The sequence below is a fragment of the Anoplopoma fimbria genome, chromosome 12, assembly GCF_027596085.1.
Source record: "Anoplopoma fimbria isolate UVic2021 breed Golden Eagle Sablefish chromosome 12, Afim_UVic_2022, whole genome shotgun sequence".
NCBI lineage: Eukaryota > Metazoa > Chordata > Actinopteri > Perciformes > Anoplopomatidae > Anoplopoma > Anoplopoma fimbria.
In genome coordinates, this window is record NC_072460.1 from 12,102,220 (window position 1) to 12,116,568 (window position 14,349).

A 14,349-nucleotide genomic window follows, 5' to 3' on the forward strand; every position below is an offset into this window, starting at 1 on the left:
TGTCAGACTCTTCATTGAGTGAAGTATTGCTGTGTGGAGAAATTACTGTATTATCATTTGCTGCTTCATTTTATCAGGAGTTCATAAATCTGACACCAGCCTTTGAATGGCCTCTCACAACCTGATTCAGAACAAATCCTTCAGAACAGGCAGTCCAATAATTCCCTCTGGGCTTCACTCTGTCCTTTCATTTAATCACTCGCTCAGCATCTCGTGTTCTCTCAGTTTTTTCTTTGCAGCTATAATGACAGCTCCTCAGCCACTGTGTGCATCACCTTGAATTACTGCAATAGTTTAAAAATAGATACAAACGTATCGGTGTCTTATTGGCTTTCCCTTTCCAGTTAGACAAACAACATATGGCAGGACTCTTTGTAATGTGAAATCCCTGCAGTCTTGGCAATCTGGGAATTTGAAAACAGAGTGACAGAGAACACAGCCACTGTACACCTACAGTCTCATCAGTATGTGCCGTAAATTGGCCAACCCAGACCACATCAATGAGCAGATTGGCACAGTGCTTTTCTTGTGTAATGACATGCAGGCAGAAATACACAAGGGAGTTGGTTTGGTTTCAGAAGTAGGGTTGGGCCGGGGGTGGGGGCACTAACAAGTAAATATACAGTATTTATTTGTCCCTCATTATGAAATGTAATAGCAAACACCAACCCATATGGTAGGGCCGCCTGTATGTAGCCTGGGAGAGAAACACAGGATAAAAAGAGTCCCGTTGCTGCTTGTTAAGCTTGGTTACTAAATTGTGAGAGCATCGTAATAACTGAAGATGAAAATATCAACATTTTTAGTGAGTCAGATCTTCTCTCTTCTCGTTTTGGACTTTGGTGACACCGGATAGTGAAACAAAAAATGTTCAGAGAGATTTTAGTAAGAAAATCATCCTGAAGCTGTAAAAATGAGGGGAATGAAAGCTGCATTCAAAAATGAGTGGGACATGTCCTTCCACCGCCAATTGAAATTACACTCTTGGATATTTAGTATCTGGCAGTAAAAGTGGCAGTGAAACAAAGTAAAAGAAAGGTCAGGGAGGTCTACAGTGGTAAGACTCAGATTGCAGAAAACTGTCATGACAGTTTCTAGTTGCAGCAAATTCCCTGCACAAAACTGTGCCATACATGAATTTAAAGTGAAGTGTTCTGCCTCTGCTTCCCTGTATACAGGATCCACAGAAACGCCGATGTATGAATGAAACACCAATGCACAAAACCTACCAAGAATCTTTTAACATCATTACCTTCGCTTTTCTGTATTTTGCAAAGTGAACACATAACAAACCACTAAGCATGCAGTCAAACATAAAGCGGCAGAAGAATGAGGAAATATCTCCCAACTTTTAAGAACCAAGTGGGCAGTAAAGGAAGAAGACAAATAAAAGAAAATGGTGCACTCCAGTAAAAATATCACTCTGAAGACTGACCACAAAGCAAACCTAAGCGAAATGAAATAAAACACACATCACATTCTCCCATATCAGGACAACAAGATATTTTAGGATGAAACTATTAAACCTTAATAAGATCTCCACACAACAGAGACTCCACACAAGCCATTACACGGCCGAACACACTGCAGATTTAATTTAAAAAGAAATATTTCAACATGCGATGAAAAGAATATCAATCTTTCATTAGCCCCTCAGAATCAGAGCATGTGGCTTTTGGACTTTAATTACCTCTGTTTGACTTTATCTCTGCCCCAATTGAACGTTAATGAAAATTTATGAAAAACCAATTCACTGTGAAACCAGTCAGGATGGAATGGTGTGTCTGGAGAAGAAATTGCTTTTTTTACCCTCTGCTTCAGAAAATCATCTAAAACGCACCATTTTAGTTATTTCCTGTTAGAAAGGGAGCGGTAAAGCAAACATTTATGAAATGAGAGAAATCAATAGAGGTATTCTAAAAGATCAAATTCGGGTCTTTGGATCAGATGTCTACAGCCGGATGCAGGCGTTAGTAGGTTTGGAAGACATTCAGGTTCAGCTTTTTTGTTCCAGTTGCTTTTTATACATTTGTATGAGTTGAAGAAAAGCCATCTCTTTCAGCCAACTACAGATCAAATCAAAACCCAGCAATCCATTGGACAAACAATGAGTGTGCCAGAACCCATGAATTGCACATTTTGTTCCAGCAGAATAGAATTAAATCTGAGTCCGATCAAAAATATTTTGCAACTTGTGTTTGTCTAGAAACATCTGTGAATGAGTAGAAACTTCCCAACTGCACATCAATTTTCAATTTAAGTAAGACAATTTTTCGAAAGTTTTTATTACAATTAAAAAAAGTTTTTCTGTAAGTGATTTGTAATGTGTTGTATACGTGCTTGCTCAGACAGCTAACATCTAATTTAATTTATCTTGGTGATAATGTGAGCTTCTTGTTTCCTCGAATGCAATACAGCCAATTAAAACAGAGAACATCTTGTGATGAGATGAAACAATGTTTTCAGCCTTCACCGCATGTTTGACCGTCCCAGTGGGGCAAATCTTATTGTTTTTAATGATCTTTTGTGAGTTTTTCTCATCCTTAATTGAAGGGTTAAGGAAGAGTGGATTATTTTTATATTGTGGGTGTTGTGAAGTCCTTTGAGACAGTAACAGTTATTGAGGGTTATTAAAATAAACCTATCTTGATGGTTGTTCAGTGGAGAATAGGCTCTAGCTGTAAAGACTCATAAGAACTCAAAGTTGCCTTAAGGTTTTACACTTCAATTGACAAAAACAGCAGCAACACTGTCTGTGTGGAGTTTCATTTTCCATAGATACAGTTAATCTGGATCCCATCAAGGATAAGCAGCACGCTCATTGTATCGTCCCTCCAATGCCAGCACTAGTAATCTTGTTTATTTTCTTCATCAGCCTGTCATGCAATCTGCTCCATGCAGAGAAATCTTTTAAATGCTTTCATTTTGCTTTTCTTACTTGATAAATCCGGTAATTTATGATTGTGAGGATTTGATGGGGTGAAATTTTGTCTTTGCAGTTTTCTTTGTCACAAATATCTGAGTTACCATAGGAAGGAAAGTGCACACATATTCTGGCTAATATCATAAAGGAAGGAGGGAAAAACTACACACCCATAAATCAGATACAGTCTTTGTATCTAAAATTGTATTAAAAAATATCTCAGCTCATAGAGGGCTTCTGCAGAAAATAAATCCTGGATTCCCCTGAATGACTGGAGCACCTTAACTGCACCCTCCAAATTACAACAAGTGGTATCAACACAAAGACTGAGCATTATAACCTTCATAAAGGACGGATTTGTTTTGTGGCTGTTGCATTAGAATTAATACGTGTTACACAGATGTACCTAATAAACTGGCAACTGAGTGTAAATCTATTTTTATTAAGAAGAAAAAAAAAAAATTCTTCTTAAAAAGCTGAAAATCCCCCCGCAAAAAATATCAGTTAGGTTTAAACCCACAAACATACAGAAGTCCATAAAAAAACAATAATTGTGCATGATTTTTACACGTTTGCTACTTTTAGCTCCTTCTTTACTTGACCACAAGTATTGTACGTGTAACTTGGTGATATATATATATATATATATATATATATATATATATATATATATTGTAGACTTATTACTGAGTTTAAATGTAACCATCACCTAGTTTTGTATGTGCTGGTTCCTAGTATTTGGACAGACATACAGTAATAGTGTCAGAGGTATTGAATGACCTCTGATGATGATGGACTCTATTTCTATGATCTTGTTGAACGACCTGTGAGCTCACAGCTTTGAATCACTGTCTTTTTTTCTAAATAAGTCAGTCAGATGATTCTTTGCTTTTATTCAGAAAAAACAAGACGATATGTGCCGTGATAATGATGCATCAATGTCCTCCAACATACCAAATATATTCATATTGCTAAAGTTCTTGTAAGAAACAGATGCAAGACAGTGATTTTGTGTTTCATCAGTCAAATCAGCCACTAGTGGACATACAATACAGGAAACTATGAGAAAAGTCAATGAACATAGGAATTCGTTAACAATGATAAAATACATGTTTGAATCATTTCACCTGTGGGTGTAGGTCAACCAATTAACCTATTAACCTATTGAGTGAAGTTAATGTTGCCTTAAATCTCCTGCATGTAGAATATTGACATTAATATATCATTCTCAAATGATTTTGACAGCAGAGTCTAATGATCACAATAAATACATATAAAGCATTCATTGCTCTCTGCTTTCAGAGACAATTTGGCACAAAAGCCAGTGTTAAGAAAAAAGAAAAGAGGCTCAGTATAAACACAAAAGGTAGAGACAGAGATCGCCTTGACTTACAGCACAAAGAGATAGCACTAAGTAATATTGACCCTTTCTGGATCCCCCCATAACTGTCGTGTTTTTGATGTAATCTACCAGGCAATTTTTTTTTATCTCCACTGCTCCTTTTCAGACTTTTAATACACAAGGACTCCCATTGTTGAGAGCACAAGGACTCCCATTGTTGATTTAAATAACTCGAGAGAAAATGAGTGAGAGAGAATTTTATTTCAGGGATTTCATGTATTTTTTTAAAATTCGCATTAGTGTTTTTTAAGTAATAGTCGTTGTCATCAGCCACTCTTCCAAGCCAAACACCGAAACCACACTAAAGAACCTGATGAGCTTTTTAACATCTCTAATACTGTGTAAGAAAAAGATGAAGTACCACTCTACATAATGCTTCACTCCACATGCTGGGTCACATTAATTAACGGGGTAATCGCTCTCATTTCTGTCTGAAACAGACAGTTTCATGTGAAGATTACCATTTAACATGATGGATACAAAGCTGTTTCAAGCTTTAGACAGAGTTGAGAGCTCAATTTGAATCTGATTTTAGAGAACTCACATAAAAGCTACTACAAGTGCATTTAATTTTGTGGTGCATAACAATAAAGCATTTCTTTGCCAGTTATTTGCGAAGCCACCTGTCAGAAAGTTGGCCTGAATTTTTGTTGACATCTTTGATAAAGAGGTTAGTGCTGGTGTATTTCCCTCAAAGTTTGAGAAACAAGATTCTGCCATCTGAAACAAAAAGCATTCAACTCTACTCTGTATATTGTGATATTTCTAAGTTTGAGTTTCTGTAGATATTTATTGGTTTTGGAAAATCGTGTCATATATAAAAGCAAAATCCAATAACATGGTAGAATGTGGTCTTTTGACAAACAATTTGTTGTTTATGTTATTTTAAAGGCTAATTTGGGACAGACTGGTTACAGACATTTATTATTCTACAAAATATCTTATATCCCACAAAAATGTTTTTGTCTTATCTTTCACCTCAATCTTTGAGCTTCCTTCCTTCCAAATGCCATACAGACATGTTTGTACCCAATAAATAATTAAAGCAAGAAGAATAGTGGGAATACTGTATGTACATGCCCCAGTACCAGCAAATCCCAGTGGTCACATTTGGGTTATACAGAACATGGATGGGTGATTATCTGGGGTTTTGTGAATATTAAATTATGTTATGATAAACCAACAAAAAGATGAAAATCCAATTAACTGAAGTATGAATCTAAATGCAGTACAGTGTGATTTGGACTGTGATTTGGTTGTCTTTAATTAAGCTCTCAGATCTTCTCTATATTTTATCATAGTCGTTCATATTCATTGAAAATACAGTTGAATATGGACAGCATCGTCTCCTTTGGGGCCACACTTAACTCACATGAGGAATCTTCCAGGCCACTGAGTAACCGCAGTCAATAATACAAGAAAATGTGGGCCGGTGCTGCAATGAGCAGTTGGGTAGATTGGAAAGAGGATGAGTCAGGGGAGCCCAAGAAATGCATTTAAATCTACTGTATTAAATCTAACAGTGCTGATTTTCCACCTTATTTCCATGATTATTCACAGCAATGACACGTTTACATTGCCCATAACACACTTATGTCCTCTGTATTGCTGTGGCAAGTTGTAGCAAACCAGTTTATAGGGTTGACTCCAAATAGTTATATTTTAAATAAATTTAATCTGAGGAGCCTGATTTTGCCAATCTCATGTGGTAATGAAAAAAGATCATTCATAAATAATAAAATGGCTACTTCAAAATCAAAGAACAGGCCTACATTTATTAACCGGAGCACTCACATAACTGCTAAGCAGATATATATTGAATTTATAAACAATTCGCTAAAATCAGCTGGGGAGGCTAGACACTGCTGTTTGCAGTGCTATAACAGCTGCATGCGTCTCTCTTTCTCCTGTTGGCTTTCCCTTTGCTTCCCTGTCCTTTCTCTTTGGTTTGAGGATTGGGTAAATATGCAAAAAATATATATAATTTCAATAGTTTGAATTTCGATGTCTCCTACTCAACTTAGAAGCCAATTCTCAGTATGTTTGCAGTGGAGGATTTCAAGTTTCCACACAACACTACTGTAATTAACCTAATGGACCATGATTGGCTTAGTTATGATGGCTCTTACATATTGTAAACATCTTTCCCGCTTCAGCAGATTAATGTAAAAACAGCCTTTAAAATGTGGGACTCTGCACAAACAACATTCTGCACAGGGAAGCTCAGACATCCAAGGGAATAAACAACAAGCAAAACACATTTTTTAGTGAAGGGAAACTTTAAGAAAATTGATGTTGTCAGACTTTCTGTGTTTTTGCCCTCTGGAGAACTGGCACAAAGGTAATATATTAAAATACTGTGTATGCATATAAACAGCAACATCATTATCAGACTAACATTAGACTCACCCTCCTTTGATGTAATCCAGGAAGGTGTGCTCTGACTCCACATTGAATGACAACAAGGACACCTGTGGAAAAAGAAAAGGTCCAAACAGATTATCTCATGCATGGTAATTAAGGAAAGCTAAACCTACCAATATACACATTAACACTGACCTCTGAGCTAACCAACCACAAAATGAGTTATCCACACGGAATGATTTTGACGCCTGGGCAGCATATTAGTATTACAATCACTGAGAGAACCTCAGTGTGGCAGAGCACTGATGGATGATCAGTGTAATGGAAAACTAGCCACGGATTTTAATTACAGAGTCACCGCTTACAGAGAGCAGCCAAAGTACTCAGGCAGTAACAAAAGCTAAGGCTCATTTATAAACATCCATCACTACTCTTCACTAATAGGACAGACAAGAGTCCCTTTATGCATCACTATGGAGTAGGTCATTCTCCCTGTTTCAGGTCATGGGACTGTTTTCTCATCTACTTAAATTCACTGTCTGGATCATAAGCCCAGAGACTGCGAACAAAACAAAAACATTTAACAGAGCTGAACTGCCTCATACAACCTACTTAAAGGAAACTTCCTGATGAATACAAAATTAAAGGAGGGTGCACCAGGAGCTTATCTCAGAACTCACCGTCCCGGAGTGGATGTATCTCTTTTTCTTTATTTTCTTCTTGGCATTCACCACCTGGTATGAAGGCAGAGTAGAATAGAAGGATGAAGATAATATAAACTTGCAGCACAATTCTTTTTTTCCACCCTTGGGCATGTAATAAAAACATCTTTGTCCTCCTCCATGTCTGTAAGGGTAATGGAGCATAGGGGCTGAATCCAATAACCGCAGTAGGTGAGAATGAGATGGCATTGATCATGCCCCGCAGCAGGATACAGATTATACAGGGGTTATTTATATAAGCACCTACACTGGGCTGTACATTTTACATGCACATTACCAGGCTTGGGTATGTTGGGACACATATCTGTGTCCCAACCATGTAATTGGAATAAATAATGATAATATGCAATGGGGGGAAACAGAAAATGCAGTGATTAAATGCTTTAATAAGTAAAATGTGCAAGATATGGCCAGAATTTTTGTTAAACACATTTAAAAATGAAATAGGAGGCAATATTTGAGTCACTGTAGCATCCAGTCTACCCTCTGTCAAACATGAGAGTGTGAAGAACTATAGCTGCCCTGAGTCTTTGTCCGCTTTGCTAGTTTATTTATTGGATTATATCCAAAGTGAAAGAAATGAGAAAACAACCTATTTGTTTGTTTAGGCCTAACCACCGCCAGGGGTTCAGGACATGGACCTATATTTAGCAGTTAGCTCGAACTCAGCCAACGGAGTAACCCCAACAGCGGGATCTGATCCAGGGAGGCTGTCCTGACGCCGTATCAGCAAACTTTTTGCTGCTTTCGTTACAAGAGTTAACTGCAGCAAGCCAAAAGCCCACTGCAATCCCAAACGCAGGCTCTCCTCCCGACGGGGTGGACTACTCTTTTCTATGTTTGTTACAAGCTTTCTTGGCTTTTTTAAAAAAAATTAATATAGGAATAAATAAACAGCTTTGTTACATGCCACAATTATATAAATACAAGCAAAATAACTTTCAATTCGAATAGGCTGTTGCTCAGAGGATGTGTTCTGTGCTACTGGTTTACCCTTTGTGCTACTGGGTTAGCCTTTGTGCTAATGCTACTGGGTAAGCTTGCTGAGCAGCAACTCTCAGTCATTATCAGGCTCAGAAGGTGTGTGCTCATAAAACTGTTAACTTCTGGACTGAAGTGAATTTTAAGTTTAAGCGTATTTTATTTAAGCTGAAATGTTATTTTGACAGACTCTCAGAGTTTCAGCAGTTTGGTAGAATTTTAACATTCTTGCCCTGCTGTTAGTTAGTAGTTGGCTTTTGAATGATGAGTGTAAGTTTAGATTTTATGCACCCAGCAGTAGAGATAAAATGCTGCACTCTTCTTCTTTGGAGCATGTGGCTACACATTATACATTTCCCCTTTAAATTAATGTTACATTTAATGCCTACAGGCAGAAACATGTGTGCAACAGTGAGCCATCACAGTCTAAAATCTCTACTGCTTATTCTATGGGTCTGCACACAAACACAAAGCACAAGCCTGGAGGATAATGTGCTTTAAAATAAAGTAAAAGGTATACCACTCTCCCTCTCTTCTCCGTTCTGCCTCTGTGGTTTCTCTGTGCTACTCCTCAACTCCTCCAACACAGATGATGGCTTATAGCACTGCAGCCATCGCCGCCAGGTTCACATTATGTCACACAGACATCACCCTCAATTACACGGACCTCGGTTGGCATTAGCCTGCTGTCATCTCAAATCACAGAGCTAATGTTTGCAGGCCCTGTTCATGTCAGGTTTGGTACACAGGAATCTGCCAAGAGTCAAACAGCGGCCGTTAACCTATTCAAATTCTTTATTTGTCAACAGTGATAAGGTGGCTTCATGTCCTCTTTGACCACATCTTGAAATCGATTCAAGTGCACTGACCTGGCAAAGAGTGGATGAAGAAACTGCTGTGTTTCATTTTCTAATTAGAATACATAAAGGTTTGGTGAAGGGTAATGGATACACCTTCTTCTGCCATATCAGCAGTGTGAAAGGGCAACTCTGCATGCTACTCACCAATTCTGTCTCTCTTTCTCATTCTGTCTCTCATCACCTATCTCCATCTAACCAATGCCCTCTCCCTCTTTTCACTGGCCCTGTTCTTTCCTTAAGCCACCTCCATGACTAATTCAAAGGCTAATGTAACATGGCAAGTGTTTTAATGAGCAGGGACCAAAATGAGTCCCCCAGCGCCAAACATTAATACCTTCTCTTACCCTCTAAGGATCATCCAAAAAAACTCTAATCAGCAGCTAAGTTCAGTTGTACTCTACCCACAGAAACACCCTTCCTCGTCTGTTCAGCTGCACCACCTAAACTCTCAGATGCTTAATGCGGTGTAGGGTGAGGAGAGACAGAGGAGGCTAGCTGGTAATCAGCCACAACTCTGGCTCAAACAACAACAGCCTCTTAAAGTCATTAAACTTTGGATAATAAGACCTTGCAGATCAAAAGGTTGCACTGGTTTGGTCTTAAATCGAAGTTGGATTCTGAAACTTTTTCCAAGAAATTAAGTTTCGGTTTGTATTTTGCTCACAGCTCTGTCCAGCTGCAGTAAGCTCCATGTGCTTCTTCACCTGACTTGAAACACATTGGGTAATGGGTGTATCGGCTGTCTTTTTCTATACTCACCTCGTAGACGTTTAACTGGTTCTGACCTCGACATAGCTCTTTATAGCTGGTGGTGAATTCACCGATGAAATCGTGGCTGGAGATAGAAGACAAAACTTGCATGAAATGATGTTCATTGAAATGCAGAAGGTACAACCCTTCAGAGGGGAGAGGTAAAAGATAAAAGTAGTCGGAGGAATAACTTCACAACCACTGAGGCACGGATGGAATCTAAAAGTCCATTGTTAAAGAAAAAGGAATAGCAAGAAAGAAGACAAGATTGTGAATGTGATGGAAATAAGTCAAAGGACAAATCTGTAGACAGTGGGCAAGACATGGAACAATAAATAAATGATATGAATTATCACTGTAAATGCTGTCTGTGTGTGCATCCATTACCTCCCGTCTCTGTCCCAGTCATACACCTCCACTTTGATTGTCCTGTAAAACACATAAAAGGAGAGGACAAAGTGTTGAGCACATTTATGTAGCATGTGAAACTTCCCAGAGAACGTTTCTGAAAAAGCTATTTAATCTCATTAACAGTTAGTAAAATAAAAATAAAATGAATCAAAGAGAGCCTGCTCTGTGTTTGCATACAAAATGTGTTTTTATATACATTAGCTAATGACAAATTATTCAACCTACACTGTGACCAATAGCAATTCAGTCAGTTTTGCATTCAAGAAAGCTTTTAGGAGCCAGTTGGTAAAACATCAAGGTTTTAATGAATTTTTTACTAGTTAGTTTGTGTTTCTCACAGAAGAGAGAGTTTGAGGTTAGCTGCCAGAAGTTTACGTAAAGAATTTCCCTGCACATGCCAAAGATGGAAAACTAACCTCTTGGGAGGGAGCGTATTTTGCAAGGTCCTGAAATAAGTTGGAAGGCAAGAATCCAAATAAGTAAGCCTGAGATAATTCACTCAGAAAGAGGAAATTGCTTCCTCTTTTATTCTTTATCTGATGGAAAGATCAGTGGCTCCCCACCATCAACTGCTGTCAATCATGTGTCTCTGGGTCCAGGAGGCAAGGTGCTGGAGGGCTGCACTGTTATCCTGACCTGAACTCATTCTGTCTGCACTTAATGTGTGCAATCCATGTAGCACATAGAGAGGAAACGCAAGAATTGTAACGTGAATCTGTGTCAAAACCAGATGTTTCTCACTTTAATTGAGTTCTATGCAGAACTCAGAGTCTATGATTGAGGAATTGCCTCCACATCAGTGTTGCCAACTTACTTTGTCGCTATATTTAGCGACTATTCAGACCCCTCTAGCGACTTTTTTTTTTTTTCAAAAAAGCGACTAGCGACAAATCTAGCGACTTTTTCTGGTGTTATTGGAGACTTTTGGAGACTGACGTGAAAGCACGTATCGTTCTGCAGTTACTGTCCTCAACGAGCAGCGGGTGCTGCCGTGAGCCCTCCGCCGTCCCAAAGCACTCACAGGCGGTCAGCCTCACAGCGGCCTCCCGCAGCAGTCACAGCAGAGAGGAGAAGCTGCAAATGAATCGCGCATGCGCAATGCCGTCGCTGATCCCGGCCGGGCTTACAGAGCGGGATGTAAATGTAAATGTTTCTTCACTGTCACACTAAAATCAATCACTGCATTTGACTCACAGCCTCAGTCCCTTCCTCACCTCGTCCACTGTGTGTGTGCCTCTCTGTGACATAAGCTGAACCTCTAGCTCATCATGTCTCAGTCTAAACTGCTCAAACATACAGAAAGGAGTGGGAATCAAACCCTGAACTCAAAGGCTGGTTGGTCCGTTTATTGGAGATGATACACGGGCATACTGCCTGTGTTGTAAGGCTGATTTATATGCCAAACTTTGTGATATAAAAAAAACACATGACAACTCAAAAACAAACTCAAAAGGCAAATCCTTATCACAGTTCCACCCAAAGCAAGCTGCCATTAATGAGTAAAAGAAATCCATAAAAATTATGCAAATTATGCAAACAGTGCAACACACTCGTCAGATACCAACGCTTGGTCAGTAGCCATAAGCTTCAAACTATGACGCTCTAGGAACCCTCTGGCATCGGTTTTGGACATGGCAGGGACAGCGTGTCGGTTTCCACACCAACGGAGGTCTCCTGAAGTCCTGCGTTTGTGTGACCCATCCACCACGTGTCCCACCAGCAAGTGACCCCGAAGCACTGAAAGGCAGCACACTCAGAGGGAGTGTGACTTCACTCTCTGCTCAGGACGCAACACTTTACTATATATATTTACATAGCAAATAGATGCTTGCCGCTTTATTAATGTTATAAATGTCTTATAGAGAACCTTTAAATACTGAAACAACATTTAATATGGTCAGATTTCAGAGTACGAGTGAGAGAACAATCATCTTCTTGTACTCTCGACAAAAAAATTAATGTATTTTGACACTCAGGGCAGATGATTATCCAATGATGCATCAGTCAACATCAATTTTCTCCAATGTAATTTTCTTTTAACTAATGATCCTGGTCGTGAGCAGCACTACCACACGATCAAATCTACTGGTGAAGATACAGATAATTAGATCAATCTTATTTCGGTCCCTGCACCCACTGCATGTTTCAGTGGAACTGGGAGAGATTTCCCTCTCTGATCGCTATTAAAACCAGATGATTACATGAGATTTGACAGATTAAAATGAGGCCGAAAGACGTGACTCAAGACAGGACATAAACATAATCATTCTTGCCTTAGAACTAGAGGTAAAAGATGGGCACGGACTTGTCTCACCTCCTGTCTCATCTAACTGTGTGAATGATATCCTTGAGTTTTTGACTCTTGACTGTATGTGTAGTCTGTTCTTTTCTAGTTTTTTTGGGCAGAATAATCTATCAAATGATATTATTCTGTTGTCTTGCTGTAATTTACTAATGTTATTGATGTCTACTCTGTACAGAAAATTCATTACATATCTGTGGCTCAATCAGTGAAGTCTGCATTATCTATTAAGTATAATTGGCTGAGTCAATCAGAATTCTCAGAATTACTGCGCATAGTTTGGGTCAAAACCAGGCCAACTGCAATTATTACAAAGCCAATAAAGTTTAAATTTGATTTGCTGAGAAGTAGTGAATCAAAAGAATGAAAATGGCAGTGGCTCTGCTGTGTAGATTTTGGAAACTGCAGATATTATACAAATGCAAACTGCAGATATTATACAGGAACTGTCAGGGAGAGCCCTAAGTCGCTGAAGATTTATCTTGCCATCAAAATCCTTAAAGGGAATCAGGCTTCTTTCATGCTTCCACTCCATCTGTCTGACCCAATTAGCTTCTCCAGGCAGGTGAGCAGAGACGGGATCGAAGTGAAGAACCTCGGTTGACACCCAGCGTGGTGGAGAGGGCGAGGTTTGACATGCTCTTTGACGACTTCTACACACTCGCATGGCTGTCTGGGTCTGCACACTTTCATGCCCACACATAGCAGGCCTCCGCGTACAGACACTCACTGTCTCTCTTTCTCTCCTCTTATATTTTATTTTCCTGCCAAAACTCTTCCAGCTCCTCAGGTGTCCCAGGAGGCCTTTTTCTCTGAAGAGATTTAGATAAGATAGGAGATGCAGCTGGAACAGCCAATCAGAAACTTGAAATGCCAGCTGTAATATTTATATCTTACAGCAGCAGATAAAATAATGGTATAAAATCCATCCATCCATCCATCTTCCGTAACCGCTTATCCAGTTAAGGGTCGCGGGGGTGCTGGAGCCGATCCCAGCTGTCAATGGGCGAAGGCAGGGTACACCCTGGACAGGTCGCCAGCCTATCACAGGGCAGACATATAGAGACAAACAACCATTCACGCTCACATTCACACCTACGGGCAATCTCAGAGTCATCAATTAACCTAAGCTGCAGCTTTGGACTGTGGGAGGAAGCCGGAGAACCCGGAGAGAACCCACGCTGACACGGGGAGAACATGCAAACTCCACACAGAAGGTTGTCTGGCCCGGGAAATGAACCCGGGCCCCTCTTGCTGTGAGGCGACAGTGCTAACCACTACACCACCGTGCAGCCCTGGTATAAAATCAATGGTGTCTAAATTTGACACACTAAAACCATTTGGAAAGAAGTACGCAGCATATTGAAACGCTACGTGGCTTTGATTTCCACTGGAAATTCACACTCCGTCCGAGTATATGTAAAGTGTGCAGAACACTTTATTGTACATCATCAATCACCTTACCTGTCGTAGTCGCCGTTGCAGAGCCCTCTGACAGGTATGGAGAAGGGCTGCCACACAGGGTTCAACGTGTTCTTCACCACTTCAGTCTTGTGGCAGATGGTGAACCTGGGGATGCAGGTCGACAGGGATTTAAAATCTCTAAGAAAAAAAACCCAGTGATAAAATCTTCC

At 39.6% G+C, this 14,349-nt stretch overlaps 1 protein-coding gene across 4 annotated transcripts in view; it reads right to left on the reverse strand.

The window, feature by feature from the left end:
- The window catches only part of cpne5a (copine Va), a 64,069-nt gene that overhangs the window by 11,068 nt on the left and 38,652 nt on the right, over window positions 1–14,349 (reverse strand). For all 4 annotated transcript variants that reach the window (XM_054608783.1, XM_054608784.1, XM_054608785.1 and 1 more), the window contains 5 exons: window positions 14,180–14,284; window positions 10,390–10,431; window positions 10,012–10,087; window positions 7,370–7,423; window positions 6,735–6,796 (listed from right to left, as the gene is read on the reverse strand). In XM_054608783.1, the coding sequence (XP_054464758.1) occupies window positions 6,735–6,796; window positions 7,370–7,423; window positions 10,012–10,087; window positions 10,390–10,431; window positions 14,180–14,284 (339 nt within the window). The remainder of the gene's footprint in view (window positions 1–6,734; window positions 6,797–7,369; window positions 7,424–10,011; window positions 10,088–10,389; window positions 10,432–14,179; window positions 14,285–14,349) is intronic.